General features: G+C 57.4%; 1 protein-coding gene across 1 annotated transcript; it reads right to left on the bottom strand.

The window, feature by feature from the left end:
* SOCS6 (suppressor of cytokine signaling 6) lies at positions 1-26973 on the bottom strand. Its single transcript, XM_056131522.1, has 2 exons — positions 26866-26973; positions 1-1790 (listed from the first exon to the last, which is right to left on the bottom strand). The coding sequence occupies exon 2, from the start codon at positions 1739-1741 to the stop codon at positions 14-16; it is 1728 nt and encodes a 575-aa protein (XP_055987497.1). The 5' UTR covers positions 1742-1790; positions 26866-26973; the 3' UTR covers positions 1-13.

Raw genomic sequence — 26973 nt, 5'->3', positions numbered from 1 at the left:
CCCCTCCCCGCGCTCAGTAGTGCTTCTCCTGCAGGTAGGCCTTCATCTTGGCGGGCAGCGGCAGCTTCTGGATGAGGTCGATGCGCGTGGACTGGCGGATGACGAAGCGGCACAGGTACTGCAGCGAGCGCACCTGCATGAAGCGCGACACCGGGTGCGTGAGGCGCACCGGGTAGGTGGCGGCGCCGGGCAGGCGCGAGCGCGAGTAGCAGAAGGCGCCGTTCTCCGAGTCGCGCACCGAGTGCTCGATGAGGTCCACCACGGACGCGTGGCCCTCCACGTCGGGCTGCTCGTAGAAGCTGAAGCGCCCGTTGGAGTGCTCGATGCGCGTGTGCAGCGTCTTGCCGTGCGAGCGGAAGCTCAGGCTGAGCAGGTAGCGCTCGTCCGAGCTGTCGCGCACCAGGAACGAGCCGTCGGGCACGCTGGCCAGCTTGCCCTCGGCCTCCCAGCGCGTGATGGGGCCCCAGTACCAGCCCTGGCGCGCCAGCTTCTTGAGCTCCTCCGTCAGGCTGCTGCTGCCGCCGCCGCCGCCGCCGCCGCCGCCGGCCCCGGCCAGCGCGGGGCCCGGCCCCAGGCCCGCGTGCGCCTCGGACCCGGCCCCGGCCCCGGCCAGCGCCGCCAGCGTCCGCTGCAGGGGCGGCGGCAGCAGGGGGGACAGCGGGGGCAGCCCGGCCGCGGCGGCGTTGGCGGCGGGGGCGCGGGCGCCCGGCAGCACCAGCCCCGCGCACAGCCCGGCCCCCGCCGGACCCTCGGCCTCCACCTCCTCCGCCTCCTCCCCCGCGTCCTCCTCCTCCTCCACCGCGTCCTCCTCCTCCTCGTCGTTGTCCTCCTCCTCGTCCTCCCCGGGGTCCCTGGCGTCCCCGGCGCCCGACACGTCCATGGGCGAGGGCGCGTCCAGGCAGGGCGCGGCGGGCAAAGGCACGGTGTAGTGGATGTAGTCGGGCACCAGCCCCAGGACCACAGGCACGTGGGCGTCCAGGCGCAGCCGCAGCTCCCCGGGGCTGCCCGCTGCGGGGTGGGGGGCGCCGCCCAGGCCCAGGCCCCCCAGGCCCGGGCCCCCCGCGGGGAGGGGCTCGGGGCAGCAGGGGGCCGGGCCGCCCGGCAGGTCCTTGCGCAGCCCGTTGCGGGCCGGGCCGGGCGCGCCGGGCGCGTGCACCAGCGCCTTGACCCGCACCTCCATGCGGACGCACGTGTCCTCCGAGGCGGCCGGGCGCAGCGGCCAGGGCGCGGGGCTGTAGTGGTGGCTGCGCAGGGACGTGGAGCGCACGGGCCGGGGCGCGCGCGCGTCCTTGAAGGCCAGCGGGGCCGAGGCCGACGAGAAGGCGTCGTCGTCGGGGTCGTCCAGGCCGCAGCCGCCGCAGCCTTGGCCTTGGCCTTGGCCGCCGCCGCCCTTGGCCGCCTTGGCCTTCTGCTTGGCCGACAGGCGCCGCTTGAGCGTGCCCATGAGGCCCTCGGCCTTGGCCCGGCCCTTGCCGGCCTTCTCGGCCTCGCCGCCACCGCCGGGCTCCCCCACACCACCGCCGAACAGCGCCTCGTCCTTGCCGAAGTCGCCGCCACCGCCGCCGCCACCACCACCAGCCAGCGAGGGCGGCGGCACCACCAGGAACTCGGGCTCCTCCTTGCTCTTGCTCAGGTGGAAGGACTTGCGGAAGGTCTTCAGGCTGATCTTCTTCATTCTGCCGGGCGCGACCCCCGGCTGCAGCCGTACCCTCAAGCACCGGGACAGCCCGCAGCGGTGCATCGAGGCATCGTCCCGGTCACGGTCACGCGCCCTCCGGAGGAGCCATCTCCTGCGAGGGGTGGGGGGAAGGAAAGAAAATGGTTAGGACCCATCAGGGACGAGTCCTTTCCCGGGGGTCCAATCCTCGGGCGTCTGCCGTGGACAAGGCACAAACCCCACAGGCCCGGACTACAGGCGAAGAATGCGGTGGGAACTTGGGCAAAATGCTCCCACCGCCCAGGGCAGGGTCCAGGCCCAAAGCTCACGGCCCCGTTCACACCCAGACGCAGCCACGGGAGACGGGCACGGCCGGGGTCCCAGCACCCAACCGACGCCCGAAGAAGACGCGGCACAGCACCTCCCGGCTTCCAGGGGACAGAGCTGGTCGGCCCACCTGAGTGCGGCTGACGGCAGCTCTGCGAAGCCCACCAGGGCACTTCCCTCGTTATGTCTTCCCCCTCTTGGCTCAGCACCCTGCACGGCCCACTCTGACCTCCGGATCCAAAGAGACAGTCTCCAAGTCCTTCCCGGGTTGGTCACATCACTGGAGTGACAGGGCTGTCACTCTGTAACGACGGCGGCGCCCCGGAAACCACCCCAGGGCAGAACAGAGAGAGAGACAGACACCAGGAGGGCATGCTGACCACATACACTGCAGCTCCCGCACCGGCAGGTGCTCACTGCCCAGAACCATCAGGGTACAGATAAAGAATCCGGTCACCACTTGAGCAAAATGCCCCGACCGCCAGGAGCAAGAGTCTCACCTCTCCCGGCCCCGCGGGTCCCTAGGAAAGACTGCAGCTGCGCCCGGGGCCAACCAGGCCTGGCAGCGCCACGCCCACGCTGGGGTCGGGGGAAACTACCTGCCATCGGCCGACTGAAGCAAGATCTGGTCCCCATGTCGAGACCCTACAGAGCGGGTCTCTCTGCCATCAGCCACCTACCTAGTCCCTGCAGGGGCCCGGCCGGCACGATCGTTTCCATAAAGGAAGAAGCCATTTTTAAAGTCTTGGAACGCTGGTGAGGGAAGCCGACAGTCTGGCTGGAATGATGCACGCACGAAGCCTATAATTAGCAGTATTGTAAACCACAGTGCTTCAAATTTAAAAAAAGAAAATAAATTTTTTTTAAAAATTTTAAGTCAAGACTTTTAAGCTAGTTGTAAAAAAAAAAATCAAATATATGTACACTGAGAACAGCACCCACTTTGAAACTCCACGGGCATCTGCGTGTTGAGCAATTCACTACATCCCAGCATGAAGATCTAACAACACTAAGCTATTAACATTTTTATTTGACAAAAATACAGCCATTCAGAAACACGTAAAAGGAGACGACAGTGCAGGCGAGGCGAGTCTCACCTGCCGGGCGGGCCAGGCCGGGCCGGGCCGGGTGTCCCGCGCCTATAAGGCAGAGGTACCCTGACACCTGAGCTCTCTGGGCTGCGGGAAGAGCATCGTGGGACAACTTGGAGGTTGTGCACGTGACGAGTGACAACCAGGAAGGCAACTGACACAGACGTGAGGAATCTACTTGCTTGGGAAGGGCAGCAAGTATAAGCCATGTCAACACTTTGAATGGTAACTGTAAATGGTCAACAAGGAAAAAAACAAAACAAAAGACAACACAAGAGAGCCAGAAACGTGCATCGGGAAATGAGTGAGTAGCGTGAAGGCCTGGGCTGGCTTTCTGGGGGAACCCCGAGGAGGTCCCTGTCCTCAACGGCGGCGTCAGCCCGGCGCTGTCTTCCTACAGGAACGCCGCAGGAAACGTGCACGTGCACGTTCCTCATTCTTTCCTGAAGTCTTCGCCTTCAAAGCGGTGGGCATCGCTTTGTTTTTACTGTTGTATTTTATAAACAGAGCTGCTGAGACCATTTCTCCTCTTATCTGGTTAGGAAACCAACGATGCTATTAAAGATGTTGTTCACTGAAGGAAAGAAAGTATGAAACGTTTTTGTAACTGAGCATTTTGTTTGTTTTGGTTTGGGGTCACAGCTCGGGGGTCTCAGGAGTTACTCCTGGGGCTCTGCCCTCGGGGATCATTGCCGGCGGTGCTGGGGCGGGGGGGGGGGGCCCTCCCCCACAGGCGGCCGAGCCACAAACCGGTGACAAATCACCACAGCAGAAAGAGCCGAGGCCGCGACCTCACGTGCTTGCTTGCTGCTGGCAGGAAGCTGCAGACCAGGCTGGCCCTCGGCCGCCAGCGCCTCTGCTGCCTCAGGATGTGGCCAACCCCTCGGCCCACAGGACCTCCTGGGGGCCGGTGCTCGGGGGACCCTAGGGGATGCCGGGGATCAAACCTGGGCTGGCTGCGTGCAAGACAAACGCCCTCCCCACTGTGCTACCTATCGCATGGGTTCCACATTAAGTGTTTTTTTTTTAAATACCCCAAAACAAGCTGCAAAGGTATTATTCTAGGTAACAAAATAATCGGGTGATCTTGCAAAAACACGCTGACCTGCGACGGTCCGCAGGAACCTCTGTACCAGTGACCTCGAGGGACGCAGGCGCACCCTGAGAAGCTGCCAGGGGAAGTGAGCGACGGCGCCTCCTGCGGCTCGGGGCGGAAGAGGTTACGGCACTGGGTCCCACACCCCGCACCACGGGCGAAATAAATTACAGGCAGACCCAAGAGCTGATTTTTAAGACGCAGTCCTGACCAGAATGAAGCACAGAATTGCCGTTAGGGCAGTGAGATGAGCTTGGTTTGCTTTTGGAACAGACCTGGCAAGTGGTCAGAGGCCCACTCGAATGGGGAGCACCGGGGGGTCGGGCCTTCCCCACCCGCCGTCCACGGCACTGCCCAGCAACACAACTTCTTAAACACGCAGGAGAAGAATTCAGGAGGGAAGTCCGGTTCGAAAGTTCCCCCGAAGGGAACTGGGAGGGAACCATCTGTCAAAAATCTAACGTGAGGCAGAAAAATAACACCCTGAAAGTCTCGATCAAAGATCGCCCACTTCCCTTCCCCGGACACTTCGGGACGTCTTCACTGCAGCGCCCTGAAAGCAGGGTGAGGCCCAGCACCCCGCCCCCCTCAAGCCCCGACGCCCAGGGGAAGTGCGGCTGCCTGCTCCCTGGCAATCAACCCAGTCTGGTCAGACCCTGCACCCTGCACCTTGCACCCTGCACCGGAGCTGAGGAAATTTAATCACTGACATCCACGTGACAACAGTTAAAAACCCGTGAAGACCCGAAGCGGGAATGTTGCAAAGAAAGGATTTTTTTGCAACTGGAAAAAAAAAAGGAAAAATAAAAAACCCTCTTGCCCACGGGCTCAGAGATTCAAGCCCCAGGAGGCCCTGCGGTCCTCGGCAGGGACCGCGGCATCTTGAGGCAGCAGCGCTGGGCGGCCGCGGCCCAGCTGCTCTCAGCTTCCTGCCAGCCGCCAGCACATGAGGTCGTGGCCTCGGCCCTTTCTCTGTGGTGATCTTGTCCCCAGCCTGTGGCTGCCGGGGGAGGGAGGCGCAGACGCTTTCTAGGAACGGGGGGAGGGGGGGCCGGGGGGGTCAGAGGCCGGGTCCCCCCGCGGACACTCGGAGCTGCTCCTCCCGGTCACGCCTGTGCCCTCAAGCCCTCTGGGACGACAGCCACGGGCAGCAGGACCGTCTCGTCTGATGTACGTCCTCGCCTCCTGGCCCGACGGCAGCATCAGGGGATGGAGCCGCCAGCCTCCGGCGTGGATTTTCTGGGGCCAGATCCACTAAGGACAGAACAGGAAGCCACAGGGTTTGTCCGACCAGGCCGCAGTCCCGGGTGGAAGGAGGCTGCCTGTCGGGAGTCCACGGGCCCCAACCCACGAAGCGCCCACCGAAGGGGGCCCATGTTGGCCCGCCGTGGTCTCCAAGTCCCACCCGAGGTACTGAGCACGGACACACACACACACGTGGCAACACAAAGGCTCTCTGCTCCCGAGACTGGCTGGGGGCCAGCAGAGTGGCCCCGGGGGGCGCTGATGGGAGGGCAGCGCCACGTTCTGGAACATTCCACCCAGCGCCACTGCCCTCCCTGCTCCCGAGGGCTCCCCCAGCCGCCCTCTGTCAGCTACTCCACTAGACTTCAGAGGGGCGCAGGGGGGAGGGAACCCTCCGGGAAGGAACTGGCCCCAGCCATGGGCGGGAGGTGGTCCCCAGCACTGCCCACAGTGGCCGTCCTCCCTGCCCTGGCTCCGCTGCAGGGACAAGAACCTGTCCACACAAGGCTGTTCCACAACACGTCCGGGCCAAGGACTCTGCAGGGGGGGGTCCCCTCCCAGTGCTCCCACCGTCTGTTGAGGGGGGACACACAATTCCCATCTCAGACTCCACAGAGAACTTCCGGGACCACCCAAGGGCTCAGGAGGGGTGTTCCCTCCCCGCTTGACGGAGCCTGTCACACCACCGGACCGGACCCCAACGCCACGGCCTCAGATGAGGGCCAGCGTCCCGGTGGCACAGACACCGAGAGGGGGTGGCGTGAAGCTGTTCCCCGGACCCAGAGCCCAGCCCCCGAGACGGCAGCATCTACAGGGGCCCACCAGAGCCAAGGGGCGCGGGGGAGAGTTGGGAGAGTCATCTCTCCGGCACACTGCTCCACCTGGCTCGCACCCGGGCCCGACAAGTCCTCAGAGGGAGCACTACGGAGCGAACACAGCAGCCCTGGTTCTGGGCAACGCCAGGGCCCAGGAGAGGCCTCGCCGGCACGAGGCCCGGGGTTCGGTCCCCACTACGGCCGAAGGGACACGAGGAGCCACTTCGTTTACCAAATGGTGAGGACGTCGGCGACGCCTGTTCCTCGCACAACCCCGAGCTCCGAGACTCAGCTCCCCCACGCACCGTCAACCGAACCCCATCCTAGACATCAGACTCTTGATAAAAAAGTTCTCTCGGGCCATATGGTTCTGTTAACTCTTCCCTTCATTTTCTAGGCAAGGACTGCTCGGGAGTGTTTAAGAGTCTCTGCTTTTCCTTGGCACTTCCAAAAATACATGCCATCTTTTTATAGGATGCCATCTGTCTCCAGCGGGCTCGGTAAATATTCGCGAAGAGGACCGCTGCTTTCCTCATTGTGAAACCTCCGGCTTACACAGATACCTGTGTGCATCAAGGTTCAGGGGATGAGGCTTCAGACAGGAACACTCATCCCTCGAGTAGAAGAAGATCGTCCCTTCACATCATTTCGCTGTCTGTGGGGTCAGCCCAGCGCAGGCCAGGCAGTGCTGGATCTAGCATGTTCTTGGGGTGCCCGGGGTCAGGCTCGGGACCCCAAGCCCGCTCGGCGTGTGCTGCAAAGCAGACTCCCAGCTCCCAACACCTAGCCTGAAGAGGGAGGCGGCAGCAGCTGTCCCCAACGCTGGGTGGGAAACGATTTCAAGAGTCTTCAAGGAAAGCAAGCCGCTTTATTATTGCCATATGGCAAAAGAGAAACCGGGGTTCGGGGGACTCGAAAAAGCGAAAAGCAAAGGCAACACGAGGGGAGAACAGGTCCCTAGAACTGAGAGAGAGAGAGAGAGAGAGAGAGAGTGTGTGTGTGTGTGTGTTTGTGTGTATGTGTGTGTACGTGCTAGAGGGAGTTTGTTAAAGAAAGGGCTGACGGGGACCTGGGGGAAGGCAGGTGGTCCCTGGTGAACTGGGGATGGAGCTGGAATCATGTGCATGGGGAACTATCATGAATAGTACTATACATCACAGAACCTCAATCAATAAAGCTTAAAAAAAAAAACCCACAAAGCTGATATTCCTTCCCTTGGAGTAAGGTGAAATTATTCGATGTTCAGATCAACATTCAAGTCCCCAAAGAGCCTGCTTTTGGGATCTCCTCAGTGCTAATAATTTGATAGTTATTAGCATAAAAATTATCAAGCTACTTTAGTAGTCTTTTTTCTGTTTGTAGATTATATCAGATCTATGATTAGAAATTTAAAATGAAAATATTTTTTTATTTTTATTTTTTTGCTTTTTGGGTCACACCAGGCAATGCTCAGGGGTTACTCCTGGCTTTGCACTCAGGAATCACTCCTGGCTGTGCTCAGGGGACCATATGGGATGCTGGGAATTGAACCCGGGTTGGCCGCGTGCAAGGCAAACGCCCTACCCGCTGTGCTATTGCTCCAGCCCCAAAATGAGAATATTTTAAAATATTCACCTATTAATTCACTCAAAATAATAGATTCATTCCACGCTAACATAAAATTCTCAATGATAAAATAATTCCCCAACAAAATTTCCCAAAACTCCTTCGAGAGAAGAGGCGCTGTTTTACATTCCCGTAACTCTTCTTCTTCCTACTAAGACAGCTGTGCTCTCATTTCAATGGGCATCTGCATTCAACCTGTTGCCATATGCTGTTTGGTTTAAATGAAAACCCAGCTCCCTACACATGGCCTAGGTGTAAACGGGAGGAATGATGAGATCACGTGTACATTCTCCTTCTGATAATCTACCAAAACGTAAAGAACGCGTTCCCTACCGTCGCTGCACTGGACAGTTCAAAATCAGCTCAAGAATGTTTCTCAGTGGGTTTCCTCAAGGCCACTGGCCGAACCCTGCACTTGGGGGTCTTTCCCTGGGCCACAGCTGGCTGCGCTCAGGGATCACTCCGAGCAGAGCTCGGGGCCCGAGACTGAAGCCGGCGGGTCAGTTGCAAGGTGAGGCTCATGGGCCGTGAGGCTCACGGGGAGCAGTGTCACTCTATGCCCCGGGGCCTGGGGCCAGGCACGGCCCTGAGGAGTCACCGAGGGTCCGGCAGCAGCCCTGCCAGCCTGATGCTGTGAGGAGCCACGTCCCTGTCCATCCCTGTCGCGTGTCACCTGCTATTCGGACCCGCCAGAAGCAGACCATCTAACCAGCCCGGGAGGTGTGCCAGCCAACGTTCCGATGACCACGGCACCTCGCTCCTCCCGAGGGCCAGCCCTTCCCTCCCGGCACCCCGCCCTTCCACCCTCCGAACGCTCGGGGACCAGATCTGAGCCCAAAGAATTTTTACAGCTTCATCAGCCACAATGTTCAACACCCCTGAAAATCTCATTTTCACACCGATGCTGGAGATGAACACACGGACGCGGCTGAGCTGACCAGGGCAAGGTCCCGCGGCCCGGCCCCCAGCCCACTCGCGGCGTGAAACATAGGCGGTGTTCCCGACAGGACAGCTGAGGCTCCGGCTGAGAACCGGGACGCGGTTTCGGGAGTCCAGGCTACACGGACGGGAGCAGTCGCCAGGGGCCAGCGGGCGCGGCCCTGCTCTGGGCACGCCTGGCAACGGCCCTTTCTTTCCACCCCGCAGAAGCTGAGATGAGCCATAAGATGAGGTCCTACTGGCCAGGTCCTACACGAGAAGGACTCAGAAGAAGCAGAACCTCAAACAAACATGGGGTGCTTGAAACACAGAAAAATACAGAACAGACACGAAAGTCCTTGCAGAAAGGAGGGAAAGAAAGAAATGCCCATTAAAAAGGAACAGGCAGGGGTTAGAGCAATAGCACAGAGGGGAGGGCGTTTGCCTTGCACATGGTCGACATGGGTTCGAGTCCCAGCATCCCATAGAGTCCCCCGAGCACCGCCAGGAGTCATTCCCGAGTCCAGAGCCAGGAGTAACCCCCGTGCATCATCGGGTGTGACCCCAAAATGGGGAAGAAAAAAAAAAAAAAGGAAAGGACAGGAGCAAGCATGATATGTGATGTGATTTTGGGTCCGATACTTTTTGTTTGTTTTTTGGTTTTTGGGTCACACCCGGCAATGCACAGGGGTTCCTCCTGGCTCTGTGCTCGGGAATTACCCCTGGTGGTGCTCAGGGGACCATATGGGATGCTGGGGATCGAACCCGGGTTGGCCGCATGCAAGGCAAACGCCCTACCCGCTGTGCTATTGCTCCAGCCCGGGTCCGATACTTTTTGTGGCAGTAAGTATGAGCGCGATCAACGCAGTTAACCGGAAGACGCACATTTTCAACTCTGGAATTCCATCCCGCAGTGTGGAAACACCACGCTGAAGCCAACAGTCTGGGAAATTTCCGAGTCGAATCTTTCTGCCACCACTGGCTGGCCTGCCCGGCAGCGCTGCATTTCATCGGTCGTTTCCCTGCAGGGTGGTATTCTCACGGCGACCCCTCTGGCGACCCCTCCGGCAACCCCTCTGGTGTGACTCCCCCAGTGAGGCTTCCGCACGGCATGAGACTCCCGACGTGGGCCAGGGGCCAGACGCACAGGCCAGCCGGCACCAGGCCCTGAGTTCTAACCCCCAGCGCCTCCTGGCCCAGAGCACTGCGGGTGGAGCCCTGCAGGCCCAGGAGCTGAAACTTCCGGTCGTACACAGGCGGGTGTCCGCACGGGAGGGATCCCCGGACTGACCGCGCTGAGCACTGCTGGGGAACGAACTGTCACCCTCCCGACAAGAATCTCATCGCATGACATCAGCATGTTTAAAAAAAAAAAGGAAAGGTAAATATTTGAACGTCCTTTCTACAGCAACAATCGATTTTAAACAGGAGATGCAGACGGCTACAACAGGCCTGTGGAGTCGCGACAGGGAAAGCCACGCGAGGGAGAAGGAGAACATCAAGCGAACAGAGACACAAAAGGGGGGACTTCGCACAGAGATCGCTTTGCAAACGCGACCAAGTTCTCATTCTGCTAAAGAAGTGCCCAACTTGGGGCTGGAGAGATAGCACAGCGGGGAGGGCGTTTGCCTTGCACGCGGCCGACCCGAGTTCGATTCCCAGCATCCCATAGGGTCCCCCAAGCACCGCCAGGAGTGATTCCTGAGTGCAGGAGCCAGGAGGAAGCCCTGAGCATCGCCAGATGTGACCCAAAAAGCAAAAAAAAAAAAAAAAAAAAGTCAAACTTGAAATCTTTGAGGCCGGGTTACGTAAGGATGGGAATTACATAATTCAGCCTGAATATCTTCAGCCAATGGGTATGAAAACACTGGCACAACACTTGGAAATGAATGAGCGAATATTTACTTGATTTAATTTAAATCAAAACACTCAGCGTACATGCGTCCATACTTGGGTGCATTTTTCAAATGGATGTAAATCCCATTTTCATTCTTTCAGGAAAAATGAGTCCTGTACAAGAATGAAAAAAAAAAAAAGGCACAAGCTACCAAAGAAACGAGAGCAGGCCGGAGCGTGGGCAGAGGTGGCCCCCCACGGGACTGAGGGGGCGGAAGGCGCAGCCAAGGGAGGACCCCTGCCCCAGGACACGGCCCCCAACAGACACAAGCAAGCCGGCTAGTGTGACAAGCAAAAAACTAAAGATTGCCGGAATCTTTACGCTCCAAGCAGGAGATCACTGAAAAACCTCATTCAGTCTAAGAACATTTTAAAAAGAGCAGATTTACCCTACTCAGTGGTCTCTTAGCTATATTCAAAATTCAGACATTCTAAAATGTCAGAAAATCCTTCCTAAATAGAATGGAAGCGTTAATTAACTAAAGGTGACATGACACTAAGATATACCGTCCTCCCGTTTTTCATCGATTTGCTCAAATGGGCCCAGTAATGTCTCCATTGTGAGACCTCTTGTTACTGTGTTTGGCATATTGAATACTCTCGGTAGCTTGCCAGGCTCTCTGAGAGAGGCGGAGGAATCGAACCTGGCTCAGCCAGGCTGGCTGCACGCAAGGCAAACGCCCTACGGCCTTTTGGCTAAGATCAAGTGTAGTATCTGACACTAAGATATCATAAAAAAACAAACACTCAGTAATTTTTTATAAATCATTAAGTGGCTCCCAGACAGTCAAACTCCATACAAAAATCTCCATGAGTTAAAACTGGAATCACCATTCTCGCCTCCCTGCTCCAGCCTCAGCCCGCCACCCCCACCAAGGGCTCCCGCCAGCACAGTGCCAGGGGGGTCCCCGGTGTGGGTGGCCCAAAGCCCCTGGGAAATAACTCTTAAGCCAACGGAAGGAAAAGGACTCGTCACAAACCTATGTGATCCTCTAAGGCCCTCAGAGTGGAATCCCAGAAAACTCTGGTCTGAAACCTCTACCAAGCAAACTGTCAGGAATTAAAAGAAACAAACTATGCATTTCAATTCAAGGAGGTGATCAGAATTTTAAAAAGGGGAAACACATGAATCAGTGAATTAGAAGATGGCAGTGAACAATCCAAGCTGGAGTAAACGAACACTTAACTGGTTTAAAACAACCAGCTGTCATGAGGAAAAAAAAAATACACACACACACATTTAAAGAATATTAGAAGTAGAGACGGTAAACAATGAAAAAGCCACAAGACTAATTTGAGGGGCTGCAGAGATAACACAGCCGGGAGGGCGTTTGCCGACCCGGGTTCGATTCCCAGCATCTCATAGGGTCCCCTGAGCACCGCCAGGAGTAACTCCTGAGTGCCTCTAGAGCCAGGAGTAACCCCTGTGCATCGCTGGGTGTGACCCGAAAAAGAAAAAAAAAAAAGAGTAATTTGAAAATGTCATATGTACAAACTGACCCAAAGCAGGGCAAAACGACTACTTATATGGCAAAATATATATATCACCAGAATTTGGAGAGAAAAAGGCAGGAAACCAGAAGCAGCTAAGAGCAGTTGAGAACCTGAGAAAGTTCCCCAATACTCGCTGCCTCCCCCCACCGGCCCCCTGGGAGGAACCCCAGCGGGAAACAACCTAGCTGAGAACCCGAGAAAACAGAGAAGGTCTGGCTGGGGGGGACACGCCAAAGCCAGAGCACCGGCGGTCTGCAGGGCTGGAGAGAGACGGGCTTCCAGACCCTCCCCGCCAGCCAGGGGCCCGGCTGCCCAGGGGGACCAGCCGATGGCGAGAGTCACACGGCATCACCCGGCGACTCCCGCACCCCGATACGCTTTTCAACAGCATCACAGAGCACAGGAGCGGAAGTCACACTCAGAAGGGAATGCTGAAAGACAGCAACAAGGACCCAATCGATGACCACGCCAGTGACCAGCGCTACCGGTCAGCGTTGTTTCCAGTCCATCAGCCAAGCATTCAGAGCGAAGTAAGAAAGAAGCACAAGGACTGGGGAAAAGGCAGATTTCACCTCCTGCCCGAGGGCGGGAGCGGCAGAGAGTCCGGTGGGCACGCAGCTGACCTGGGGTCGATTCCAGCTACCAAGCAGGGTCCCCTGAGTCCTGCCAGGGAGCGGTCCCTGAGCACAGAGCCAGGAGTAAGCCCGGTGCACCACTGAGCGAAGTCCAAAACCAGAAAAATTAACAGATGCTGCAGCTGAACAATCATTAAGAAAGAAATTTTCAAGTGACTAATTATAAAAGACACACGTAAAAATTATGCTAATTCTATACTCGTACAAGGCTGGCAAAAATAGGTGTTTTTTTTAAAAAAATAAAGGTTATAGTCAATTCTAATGGCTTCAAAATAGATAAAAGAATTATTTTTAAAAGTTGAGAAAAGAAAACGAAAGATGTGAAGATTCCTCAGGGGGTTTCAAAAAATGATCTAAATATACAGAAAGACGCATCTTGCTGTTAGCTAAAACACTTTGATCCCGTCAAAATATTAAGTCAAGATCCCAAGAAGACATCCCAAACAAAACTACATTCAGTTCATGTTTAACATACAAACAATGAAGACTCGGGAAAAAATGGAAAGAACGAGTAGGGAGAATGAGGTTGCAGAAAGCATCGGAACAGCACAGTTGGGCACGGAGGAGTTCCACGGGACAGTCAATGCACAGGCTTGGCGGGCGCGGGTGGCCAAGAGGTGCCCGGGGAATGGCGAGAAGGTGGAACTGCTCAAGAAAAGGGGGTGTCAACACTCCATAAAGACCGCCACGCTCCTGGCTGGACCCCACTGCTTGGGTGAGCCTCATCCAGAAATTAATTTGCGCGTGCGTGTGCGCGCGCGCACACACACACACACACACACACACACACACAGTGGCCAGCCAGTTAAGAATTTAACTCCAGGGGCTGGAGCGATAGCACAGCAGGGAGGGCGTTTCCCTTGCACGAGGCCAACCCAGGTTCGATTCCCAGCATCCCATATGGTCCCCCGGGCACTGCCAGGAGAGATTCCTGAGTGCATGAACCAGGAGTAACTCTTGTACATCGCCGGGTGTGACCCAAAAAAGGAAAAAAAAAAAGAATTAAACTCCAGCTGTACACCCCATTAAAAATTTTGGACTTTCTGGAACAACTCAAACTCCGCAACACTGATACACCACAAGTAGCACACCAGATTGGACGGGATGTAACGTCGAAGGCAACCAAATCTCGATTCACAAAACATTAACACAGAAGGCTCAATCTGTAACTACGTCTTTAGCAATCTCTTATACTCGGGCTAAAGGGCTCCCTGGTGAGATATGACCATTTTCACTAACTTTTTTTCTAAGGAAACATTCTTTGACCATGTTTTTAGCAAATTACTGGTAATAAGCAATGCAAAATTAATTACTGAGAGCCTGCTATGGGGCAGGTTCAAGAGTGGTTAAGAAAATCGGAAATAATGGAGGTGAAAAGGGCATGCGGGGTGGGGGGGGTGGGACTGGTGTTGGAATACTGAATTTAACGAAACTAATGACTTAATCAAGTTATTTGAAAAACAAACTCATCCAGTCCGGAGGCTGAAGACATAGGACAAGGGTCAAGGCATGTGCCTTGCATGCAGCTGACCGCGCTGCCAGGAGTAATCCCGAGCACAGAGCCGCGAGTAATCAGATGGATACACTGGTGGATGTGTATCCCTCCCAAGTCCCAACATTTAAAAATTGGGGGGGGGGAAGAAATGAGGGTACCACAAGGGAGTAAGGCTCTTGCTTTATTGTCCACATAAAATTTAATGCCTGGAGGATCAAGTAACCAAAAAAAAAAAAAAAAAAAAAAAAAAAAAGCTCAAATAGAAAAAGAAATCCTAAAACTCCTGGCACTGCAGAGAGCTGTTCCAAGCATTAACATAGTTATCCGAAGGGAAACACCAACACAACACACTGGCGAATGCCAAGCCTGTGAATTGCTGGGTCGCCCCCCCAAACAGCAAAAACAAAGCCGAACGGGGGGACCCTCAGACCCAAACCACCAACACTGCCTTCTGGACCCAGGGCCTGGCTCTCCGATGCCGGGAAGAGGGAGGCAAATGTGGCAGAGGACAGGCAGGACTCTGCTCGGGGCCGTCTGTGGACGCGGTCAAGCTACACAGCACACGGATGGACAGACGGATGGATGGACGGACAGAGGGATGGACAGAAGTAAAGGACTCCAGGGATGGAGCTGCACTCCAGAGTCTGGACCCACCTACGACCGCGCCCAGAGTTGGCGGGGCTGGGGCCCGCGTCCTAGCTTTTCTGTTTGGGGCTCGGGGATCCCCAAGATCAAGCCCAGGTAGCTGCGTGCGGGGCAGGAGCCCCAGCCGCACTGGCGCTCCACCGCCGTGGCTCCAGCAGACGCACACGACACACGTGTGTTCAAACCCAACAATCTGTACACGCGAAAGGGCACGCTCGGCCGTATGTAGATTTGTTTGTCAACTTCCCAAATCCCCCTGAAAAGGAAATTCAAAACAGGGCATTTTCACTCGTGAGTTTTGTAAGGCGATTGGCAAGGCTACGGGAAACTGGGCACTTGTAACTAATTGCCGAAGTCTAAATTGGTGCGATTTGCGGAGGACTATTCGAAAATAATTATCGGATTTCTGAATTCACATGTGCTTTAACCAAGGAAGCAATTACGCTATTAGGAAAGCTTTCTTTGAGGCTCGAACACACGCCCAAATAAGAACATAAGGAAAACAAACTTCAACACGGCAGTAATCACAAACGAAGCTAGGGTTACTTCACCGTTGGTCTAGGACTAGTCTAGGAACGGTCTCCACAGAGGCCAGCACTGGACCAGTACTAGGTTAGGACTGATCTCCAGAGGCCAGTACTACACTAGCACTAGCACAGTACCCACAGGGGCCATGGAGACTGGCCAACGGGTGCAAGGCCTCAGCGTTTTGCTCTCGCTGAACCCTCTGCACCCGGTCAACTCTCCTGGGGCAGGACTCAGGGAGGCGAGCGCTCAGCCCTGCTGGGAATCGTGACTCGTGCCCATCCGGAGGCACTGGCTGCAGCACTGCCGCCCAGAGACAACAGAGCTGGGGGGTCCCGGTGTGTCCCCCCACCTCCCACGCATACACAGAGCGGCAAGAGCCCGTTTCCAGAGAGGGAAGCTGAGGCAGAGATGACGGCAGTCGACTACAGAATGACCGCACGCTTTGCCCGAAGAGCCCAGTGAGGTGAAACGCAGAACCAACCTAAGTATCCGGAAACCGCAGCAATAACAGACAAAGGGGGCGGCGGCGTCCGGGGAGAAAAGCAAGTTTCCTGTCCCATTTGGCATTCCTGGTTTTGGGGCCGCATCCAGAGATGCTCAGGGCTTCCTCCCGGTTCTGTACTCAGGGGTCACTCCGGGCAGGGCTCAGCGCTCAGGGGGCGCTGGGGCTTGAACCTGAGTCCGCTCCCTGCGAGGCGAGCACCCTGCCCCCACCCCCAATTCTTCACAGGCGTGCTCACGGGGACCCACCAGCGGCCCTCTGAACAACCACACTGCGCTGATTTAGACACTCAGACACGTAGGTGGGGCCATACCTGCATGCTGCTTTTCTGCTTGCCCTTTCGCGACAAGTGTCTCTCCCGAGAGGCCGCCTGTGGGCGTGACCGCCAGGCTCCCGGGAGAAGAGGGAGCTGGGCGCAGAGGTTGCCCGTTCCCAGCTCTTTGGTTCTTTCGGTCACCAAAGCCGCCTACCCGCGTGTTTCAGCGGACTCGCATGAGGGGTCGCTCGAGCCTGCGGAGATCGGCCACGAGCGTGGCGGCGACTGGGTTCTGGAGGTGTCCAGCTGCCGGGACCCTGCTGGGGCGGATGCCGGAGACCTCTGCGGCCTGTTGCTCTCTTCTGAGATTTATTTGTGACTTCCCAACAACCGGCTCAGGCCTCTCTACCTGTGGCCCCCCATCACCCCGACCCGGACACACACTCCACCCGAGGGCGAGGAGCAGCAAGGACTTCCGATCCCAAGGTCAAGGGCGCCACGCCTTCTCCTCACCCCTCCCATACCTCCTCCCACACCCCTTCCGGCACCTCCATCACAAGCCGGTCTCTGGGGGCACCGATGTGGAATAAACCCACCTCCACGCCCGATCTCTGCCACACTGAACCCACCCATTAACCTGAAGCCCCCAGCCCCCGCCTACTGTCACCAGAGATCACCCGCTCAGCCACCTCAGACTCGGTGCAGAACCCCACAGCCCATCCGGGCCCCAGGAGGCGGTAAGCGGCCAATGAAGGGGCTTCAGGGCCCCCAGGGCACTGCCGCTGAACCCCGCAATGGCCCCACCAAGTCCTGGTCGTCGCCCCTGAAACCTCGGCCCGGGAGGCGCTGTCCCCAACGCCGAGAAGGACAGTGCTCCTGAGCCACAGGCCGACACCAGAGCCTGGAGAACATCTCAGGGCAGACGTGAAACACCGTCCCGGGCAGCTCCCCTAAGTTTTCGGACTCTCTGTCCCAGCGCGTTAAGAGACTGTAAAACCAAAATGTGGCTACGTCCCCTGTGTCAGTATGTAGAATTAAAAAACTAAGTTTAAAATCAAAGATGAGAAACCTTCTCGTTTCTGTCTGTCTAAGAATTGTAAACAAAATTCGGGCAGATCTACACAATGGCACTTCAGAGAATTACGCAAATTAGTATTTATGCGGAGTTATAAATAACAGGGGGAAAAGCTCATATTGTTCATGTGTGAAGAACAAAAAACAGGAAACAAAATCATATGGAAAGTGTGGTCCCGATTATGTACAAAGAATAAAAAGGAAAACTGGATCAGAAAGAAATACAGAAAAGTCAAGCGGAACACAGAATCCTTTACAAAGTGTCTTCAACGGTGAACTTGTAAAACAGGCTCTAATGAGCACCAAACTATTTTTATTTAAAAAAAAACAAGAAGTCTGAGAATATGTTTGTTCTTAAGCTACTTCTCCAAAGCAATGACTGGACCAAACCATCAGGTTACGGAAGAGCACAAATGTTTTTCCCTGGCCTCCGTCACCCCAGGACCACCAAGGAACAAAATCATGAAACCACAGGGACTCGCTCTCCTGCCCCACCCAAAGGAAGCTTCTTCAAATCTGACACTGAATTTTAACCGTGTATGTAGAGGCAGAGACCGGCCCGGAATAGGCAGAAAGTCGAAATGATCCCGGCAAGAAGCCTAAACCATCAGCGCCCCGGTGACAGTCCTGAGTGGGACCATACCGAAGGACCAGGCTGAACGGAACCATCCTGAAGGGGCCAACCTGAATGGGCCATACTGAAAGAACCGTCCTTAGCAAAACCATGATAAAATGGGACCATGTTGAATGGAACAAAGGTGACTAGGGCCCCCCTAACGGGACCACGCTGAACGCTCCCCGCTCCCCACCTGCCTCACGGCCCCAGTCAGACCCCGACCCCACCAACAGCTCTGGGGGCAAGATCCATCCTCCGCGCTCTGCAGTTCCCTGTCGCTCACCACCTCCCTGCCACCCTGCAACAGCACGCACGCCCCACGCCAATCCAGCGAGAGCCCGTTTTGGGCTCACCGAGAAGCTTTCGATTTTGATTCCAGGCCCAAGGCTAGAATCCGTGTTCCCACATCTGCATGCCACCCCCCAACTGCCCCCCAGCTCTACAGGCAGCTGCTGCCCCTTGTCTGGGTGCTCGATCTCCCCCATCATCCCCTCCCTGCCCACCAGCTTGCGCTCCCTCCTCAGTTGGATCCCCTGGGCAGCAGCCCCCTGGGGAGACCTGAGGGCACTCGGGCCTTCTCGCGCCCCCACCAACCGTGTCTCTGACACAGGGACAGAAGCGGCTCCGGCCAGGGTCACCCGCGACGGTCTGCTCAACTGCTGTCCTGTGGTTGGGGGTTCTAGGAGCAGAACTGGAAGCAGCCAACACCCCCAAATCCAAGACGCTGCCCCTTCCCCGCACCACTCCCCTCTGCCGTGACACGCGCTCATTCTCAGGACTGGTCACGGTGACCTTCCTGCCTGACCGCCCGCCGTGCAGTGCCACGGAAGTCGGAAACAGACTCCAGGCCGAGGTCTGCACCTGCTCCACGCCCGTGGCCACTCGCTCTCTCCCCCCTCCCCCCTACCACTCCAGCATTCACACCCAAGCCCTCACACTCACATTCCCGCCTGCAGCTCCCGGCCAACGAGCACCACGGTCCATCCCCCGCGTGGCACCAAGGTCAACCCTGGGGGCCGGTTCTGCCCAGGGAACGAAGGTTCCCATCACCAACGGGGCCGCCCCGAGTTCGCAGCCGGGGACATCTCGGCTGCCTGCTGTCACCTCCCTGACAACACCAAGCCAGCAGAACAGACACGTGTGGGAGGAACAGAACGGCTGGGACACCTCTCAGCTCCCATTAAAGCCCATGCCAGGCACCCTGCAGACCAGAGTCTGATGGTCCGTAACTCACGGGACCTGACCTGCCCCAGCTCAGAGCCAAGACTGATCACCCTGGGCTTGATCACGTGTCGCCCCGTACGAAAGTGGTTACAAGGACCTGCAGATCTACAAAGGGTTAAGCACAGAGAAACGTAAAGGCGAGGAATGTGACCCTGACATTTCCAAAGGCGTCACAACGGAATAAATCAGGAACGGATCCAAGGGTGCTAGGAAACCTTGGAAGACCCCAGTGCTGAGCCGGCCGGGGCAGCGGGACGCTGAGACCCCGCAGTCTCCCTCCGGGGAGAAGGGGACTCGCCAGCCCGGCCCCTGTCCTGCAGTGTCCACCAAGGAAGGACGGCAGCCTTACACACTGCCCACCAGCACCAGGCCCTGCGACCCCAGGTCGAAGACCACCGCTCCAGGCTTCCTCAGTCCTGAAGCACGAGACTCAGAGACAAGGAGGACGTGCGGTGACTGAGAAATCGCACCTCCGAGGACTTCCTTGGGGGCCTCTCTAAGTATCCTGCCCTGTAACTTCTTCAATACATTTGTTCGTGTGTGTTTGTGTGTGTGTGCGTGTGGGGTACCCAGTGGGGCTCAGAGCTTAGCCCTGGCTCTGTGCTCAGAAATCACTCCTAGAGGGGCTCAGGGGGCCATCCAGGATACAAGGGGTTGAACCCAGGGAGGCCACCTGCAAGGCAAGTGCCTTACCAGCTCTACGGCTGCTGTGGCCCTCAAAAAATCTCCTTTTAAATGTAATATGAAACAAATGTTCATCAATTCAGTTACTTTAATATTCATAAAGCCGGCTCCTAAGAAATGACTGTAAAATTCTCACTCTTGAGTCTTTTTTTTTTTTTTTGGTATTTTGAGTCACACCTGGCAATGCTCAGGGGGTAACCTGAGCACTCGGACTCTGCACTCAGGAATTACTCCAGGCGGTGCTCGGGGGAGCACACGGGGTGTCAGGGCTCAAACCTGGGTCGGTCTCACGCAAGGCTAAATCCCTCCCCGCTGAACTACTGCTCCGGCCCTTGTTGAGTCTTCCCAGGGTGTGTTTAAGACGCAGAACACCTACACACCGACCCACATCCTGTTTAGGCTTGCCCACACAACAAGGCAACATGGACCTTTGTTCCGGGGGTCACCCCAAGCAGTCTCGGGGGGGGGGAGGGGGTCCTGGGTGTCACATCCGATATTCAGCTGAGCCAGAGGGTCAGCGCTAGGGCCAGAGGAAGGGGCGCTGCCCGGGTGCCAGGCACGTGCCCTAACCACTGTGCTATCTCCAGGCTTCCGGCAGTTCTAGACCCATCCAGGCGCTGTGTGAGCCAAACAGTGAATTCCCAGAACATTCTCCCCACCACGAGGCGATGGACCTCACGGGCAACCGACCAACTGGGGCAGGTGTCCTGAGAAGCTCTGACAGTCCTGGCCAACAAGATCCCACAGATCTTGTCTGCTGCCCATGTGGGGGAAAGGCCGCTGTCCCCTGGAAGGGGTTATCTTACCTGTCAATCTTCACGCTGTTCAGTCCCTCCAGCAGGGTGATACCAGGTGGCACCCGAGCAACACTTGGGAGACCCAAAATTCAATAAAACCTCAAAGATAATGGGCTCCTTTCTCGTGCCTTGTCACCTTCCAAAGACAACACGTACATAAAAGTAACTGGAAAGAAACACAATTGCTCTGACTTCTCTCCGCGGATTTTAAAGCAAAGGTTCCAATTTAGAAAGCAATCTTCCAATTATGTAAATGTGCCTGCGTAGAATATAGAAGATTTTTTTCTTTTTCCATCCAGTTCGCCTTGACAGGACAGGAGTTTTCAGTTGAAATAATTTGCTCTACCACATCAAAGAACACGCTTCAGAAAAGCAGGTCTGTGGTACAAAAAGTCATCCACCTGAGATTTAGTAAATGTGGATTAAGATCAAGCACAAATCCCAACCCACTGGTCACGAGAGGTGAGGGGGGACCCAGCAATTATTAACTTAATCAGCAGCACAGCCGACCACACGATGGGCAGTGACACCGGCAAGTCACCACGCTTCACAGACTGTCAAACCAGCACTCTCCCGACGCTTCCAAGGGCCCCGATGGGATCAGGTCCTGCTACCCTCCCACCCCCAACCCCTCGGCAGGAGTAGGTCCTTCATCACCCAAGGGCGACAAACCTCCGGGCCACCAGTGGGGCTTCCTGACAGCAATGCCGTCATTTATTCCAATAACATGATTTATTCAAAGAAGAACAGGAAGGGCTGGAGCGACAGCACAGCGGGGAGGGCGTTTGCCTTGCACGCGGCTGACCCGGGTTCGATCCCCAGCATCCCATACGGTCCCCCGAGCACCGTCAGGAGTAATTCCTGAGCGGAGAGCCAGGAGGAACCCCTGAGCACCGACAGGTGTGACCCAAGAAAGGGGGAAAAAAAAAAGAACAGAGAACGAGAACCGGCATCCCTCCCCCCAAAGTCGGACTTTAACAGAAGAGGTGCTAGCAACGCACACAAAACTCACTTAAAAAAAAAGAACAAACCCCTCTGGACTCGATTCTCAGAGACCCACCACGTCCGTACCTCCTGTATCCCACCAACAAGGGCGGCGGAAACTGGAGGCAAGGGTCAGGAGGACAGTGTCTGGCCGGACGGGCAAGAAGGGAGCCCGGCCAGCGGGTGACGGCAGCAACCTGTGTGGCAGAGAGCACAGAGAGCAGAGGCAAGGGCCAGCCGGGCAACACGGCGAGAGACGGGCGTTTAACAGAGCACAATTTAGAAATCCTTCTCCCCTCTCTCCAACCCCTCAGACCCACCTGAAGCAAAAGAACAACCAAATCTCTGACTCCCGCTGCCCCGAGAACAAGTACCCGGGAGGGACAGAGCTTCAGGGAGCATCAGGGAATTTACAGCCACGAAACCCGTCGCGCGAGCGGCATTCCAGGAGCTTCTTTACGAGGCAAGACCAGCTTCTCGGCACTTGGCGCCGAGGGTGGCATCACTTCCGACGGGTGCCCTCGGCTAGGTTAAGAAACGGTCGGTCCGCGCCTGCCCAGCTAGGGGACTTGAGTGCACCGGCAAGGACGAGCGAACCTTCCCGCACCCCGAATGCCGCCTACCTCGTCCGAGTTTCTGTTTTGTTTTGCTTTCCATCCACGGAGACTTCCATTACGACCGTTTCCGTATTAATGCAGGCACTTACGCAGCCCCTACGATACTCCCTCACATCAAGCCCAGTCCCTCTCTTAGGAGAAAACCCACATTCTTACTTCAATAGGCCTAATTCAAATCCTCCCCTCATACTTCTCTTAACTCTCTTCATCCTTCCTAAAGATCGCCTTTACAGAATTTATTTATTCCACGGGACGCCAGAAGACCGCGTGGCCGCGCCGCCCACCGACAAAATGGTCAGACTTCTTCGTCAAGACCCTGAAGGACAGGTCTGAGGCTCTTCATGTTCCTAGAACGAGCAGACGCCACTGGGCTACACTGGCACGCGACAGGGATGAAGAGAGACGTTACTGGTGCCCACTCGAGCAACTCGATGAGCAACGGGAAGTCATCAAGTGATTTATTCCATACAAGTCTTAAAGTGGATTAGCACAGAATTATTCATGATATTGAAGAATTTATACACCTAAGAAAGATGGTGTTTGGGGAAAAAATAATCTTACTTTAAATTTCTCACTGATCTCAGAATTTTGGGGCGTCCCAGGAGATTAGCTCTCTGCACCTCCGTGTGTAAACGTCGCCACCTCCACAGTTAAAGAGAACGTTTTTAAAAAGAGGAAGATGTCCCAAATATGAAATAATAAAAAAAAAAAAAAGAAAGGGAACAACAAATGGTCGGAGTCAGCAGAACTGGAGATTCTGTTCAGAGAACTGAGCTTATCAGTGGGGGCTGGGAATGTCCGTGGGGCACTGAGGTGGGGGTCAGGGGGTCAGGGGTTCTCCGGTGGCCGGTGGGTGCTGGGACGAGCTCCCCGGGGCAGTCTGACAATACTGCGAGTCCTGGCACCACCAGAAGCGGACCCCAGAAAGGCTACGGGAATTCAAGTATCAACCCAGGAAGCTCGGCACTCAAAAAAAGGAGTCTGGTCAGGCAAAGAGAGAAAACGAAGGGGGGGGGAATCACTAAGGAAGCCGTTCCACGGCTTCTCACGGTGGAAGCGCGCCGGTCTGGTGCCGGGAGGCTCCTGGGAGGAGGGTGGGTGCCAGCCCACGGGGGAGAATTCAGGGAACAGGCCAAGGCCGTGAAAATGAGGAGCCACACGGTGACCGGTGACTGAGGGAGCAGAAGTGCCTATAGCCACGCCCAGGCCTCCGGGTCAGCAGGGGGGACAGCACACCAGCTCCCAGGGGGCCGCGAGGAGCCCCAGCCCGCACGCCCAGGAACTCGGTCACTCACCCCGACACGTCCCCATTTCCGCACCCCAGGGTGCCTCACTCGCCATCCTGGGAAGCTCCCGGGTCGGGCTGAGAGGCGCAAAGGGCCACCCCGGGCTCGCCCAGGCGCTTGTCTGCGACTCGCGACATCCTGCATGTCCGATGACAACAGGAGTGTCTGGGTGGACTCTGACCCCCGGCCTAGCGCAGCTGCCTGGCCTGACACTCCGTCCCTCGGTCCCCAGCTCCACCCGAGACCGGAAACTCCCCAAGAGCCAGCGAAGCCAGGGCACACCTTGGAGGACACACCCGGGTCCCCTGTACGCCAGGTGCAAATAGCCACACCCCGTGGACGGCAGGAGAGCTGCCCCTGCTGGACCCCACTCCGCACCCCAGGGGTGCCCTGGGGCGGACAAACACGGCTCCAATCCCCATCTCCTGTCAGCTGTGTGAGGCTGACGCGGGTCCATGATACACAAACCTCCGAATTCTAAGCAGTTTCCAGAACACGGACAGACCCCCAGAGCTCTGTCTGGCAGGCTAACGTCCACCGGCCTGTGAGTTGGCAACACGCTAATCTTGAGGGTTTTTAACTTCACCTTGAAGGACGCCCTCCCCGTGTCCCCTCCCCCCGACACTGGGCCGCCCCAGCAGTGCTCAGGGGGTCTCTAGAGCTGCCCTCGGGAAGGCTGGAAATAGAGCCGGGGTGGGGGGGGGGAGGCTACCTGCCAGGTACACACCCTAAATGGACCATCCCACGGCTTCAGTGTTATTTCAGAAGCAACGTATACAGTCCAAAATGACTGCTATCAAAGGGGCATTTCCTTCCACACCGAAATTCCGCGACAATTCAAAACTCCTTCATGATTATAAATACTCAAAGTCATCAAAGGAAAATCACCTAAAGCAACCTGGGACACTGCCTCCTCACTGAGACGGCATGTGAACCCCGCTTCACCACCCGGTGTGTTCTCAGCGTGGCCAGAACGCCCGTCACAGAATGAGTACCAGCACAAGCAGAAACAGCACAGCACCGAGTGACGGGCTAGGACTGAGAGCACCTGGTCAACTCAGCCGTCCTCGACACCATCAGACTGGAAACATCGGTCCTGATGGGAGCGTATCTGAGAGGAGCCAGGCACTGCGTCTTCTTCAGAGAGATGCTCTGACCACACGTGCACACAGGAAGTGCAGCAACAAGGCACCCCCAGAGCCGGTACAGGGGCCGAGTTTACCTGCACAGTGCCGGCCGGGGCCTGTGCTCCTCCTTCCTTCCTCCCGACCGCCCGGGCGTCGGCCTCCAGGGCCACCAACCGCCACCCCCAGAGCAACGTCTCCACGCAGGATTGTCCTGTGGTGTGTTTTAAGGAAACACGTGAGTGCGGTCCCAGCACAGAGCGATCCAACGGCATCACGGCAGTAAGAAAGCAGAACAGAGGCTTTGCAGAAGGGCCGGGGGTGGGGGAAGGATCCCTGCTGGACACGGCTCCCTCCTCAAGGACAGCGTCCCCTCCCCGCGTGGCCTGGCTTCCACACCCTTCCCCCACGGCTTCCCGAACCAGGAAAACCAACGATCACTGTGGCATGCCGGAGCCCAAGCCCGAGAAGTTGGAGGCAGTCGGCCTCCAGGAGGCCAGACGGGCACCCGCTGAGTCCCACAGCGACCCTGTCAGCTCAGCTCTGCCCTCACCTGCCAATACCCAAGCCAGCGGGGCCTCTGGCTCGGCTCCCGCCCCGTCGGGTCTTCCTTCCTGCCAATTGTCCGGCAGAGAGCAGGTGGCCAGAGGTCCCGGGGACTGGGGTTTTACCTTACCAGGCGACGGAGCGAGGGTCCCAGGGGACGGCGCTGGCGCAGGGCCTTCCACACCGCGGAATGCCCGCCACTTCCTGACCCGCCCCTGGGGAGGGTGACGGAGCCCACCAAGGCTGCGGCCCTCCAGGCGGGACGGCTGCCCCTCTGTGGGGCCACCTGGGCGAGGCAGGTACCGAGCCCGCGTCTCCCCCGGGCCATGAAGTCGTTCGTCTTCCGCTCGGCGGAGTTCCCAGACCTACACAGCGTCTCTTTGTCAGAAAGGGGCGCTCCGAGGACAAAAACCTCCAACACACACGCCAGACCCAGGCTGCTCGGGGGAACAGAGCGGGAGCACAGAGCACACCTCCTCTCGGGGAGAGCCGGTCCGGGAAAACGCAGAGCCGACCGGTACAGGGGGCAAGAGAGATGAAGGCAGAGAGCACCGAGCGCCGAGAACGGGGACGCGGCGGGTCAGGGCGGAGAGGGGAGGCGTCGGTCAGGCGAGGACCCCCGACGATGCTAGGATCTGGGAAGGAGTCACAGCCTGAAGAGGAGTCGGGCAGACAGAACCATATTCCCAAGGCCGGGGACGGCAGAAGCGGCTGGAAAGGCGAGGAGAGGAACGGCGGGAGCACGACTTCAGGCTAAGGCGGAGAGACGGTCGCTCAAGAAGCAGTGCCGAGGCCAGTGGCAACCTTGCAGGCCAAGAGGGTCTGGGTCTGGGGCCAGAGGGAGCTCCCCGTGGGGGGCCAAGGGCACCCAGGATGCCTCCTGGTCCCAGGAGCTCCCTGCAGGGACCCCTGAGCACGGCCAGTGTGCCCCCACCACCGTTCAGCAGCCCGTCCTCACTTCATTTCGCGGATGGGAACGAACCAGAAGGAAATCCGCTTCACCACAGCCTGCCGGGTACGAGCCAAGGCTCCTGCCATGGGCCTGACCACACGCGCCTTACCGAACATCCAACCCTGGCCCTCACCTACTCCACCGGGGGCCAGTCCAGGCTGCCCGGCCTCAGTGACCCCAACAGCAGTCAAGGTGCTCCCCCCGCACGTCCCACACACTCAGCCAGGGCCGGCGGAGCGGTTCGGTTCCCTTCACACGCAGGTCTCTGGGGTGGGAGGCCCCGGGGGTGCCCAGGAGAAACCCCACGCAGGGGAGGGCCGGAGCAGAGGGCGAGCTGGCCGCACGGGGGCCCCATCAGACACGACTGTCCCTCTCTGCCGAGTCCAGAGATGCCCCTGCCGTGACAAGAGGTTGTCTTCGGGGCTGCTGTCCTTAGGGTGGTCCCCATCGTCGGAGGGTTCTTCTCCTTCCCAGGGGAAGAAGGGGAAGAACCCAAGGGATGCAGCGCTCACTCTGGCTCACACAGCTAGGCGCAGACCCTCCTCCCTAAAGCTCAACCGCCTGCCTCCACGGGACCCCATGGTCCGCAAGAGAACCGGCACCTCCAAGCACAGTGGCTAAAAATCACCCCCAGCGGGTGACACCGTGGCAGTCACCTTCTGAAGGGAGTTTCAACGGGGCAGTGTGCCTCCGTCCCAAAGCCGGAGGGCACAGACACGCCGATGCCAGCGGCGTCCACCTGCAGAACAAACCCACCTGCCGTCCCCGTGGCCACCCGGACAGACAGCGCGTTCTTCCTCTGCGTCCACCTATGCAAGACACACACCAGCGTCACCAACTTCCCTTGAGCCGGGGGAAGAGACT

Source organism: Sorex fumeus, unplaced genomic scaffold (assembly GCF_029834395.1).
Source record: "Sorex fumeus unplaced genomic scaffold, SorFum_2.1 ptg000092l, whole genome shotgun sequence".
NCBI classification, from domain to species: Eukaryota; Metazoa; Chordata; class Mammalia; order Eulipotyphla; family Soricidae; genus Sorex; species Sorex fumeus.
Note: the sequence above shows the minus strand (reverse complement) of the source record. Positions and strands in the feature narration are given on the sequence as shown.

Excerpts from the sequence above, each read along its gene's own strand:
- SOCS6 (XM_056131522.1), bottom strand. The coding sequence starts at position 1,741 with ATGCACCGCTGCGGGCTGTCCCGGTGCTTGAGGGTACGGCTGCAGCCG.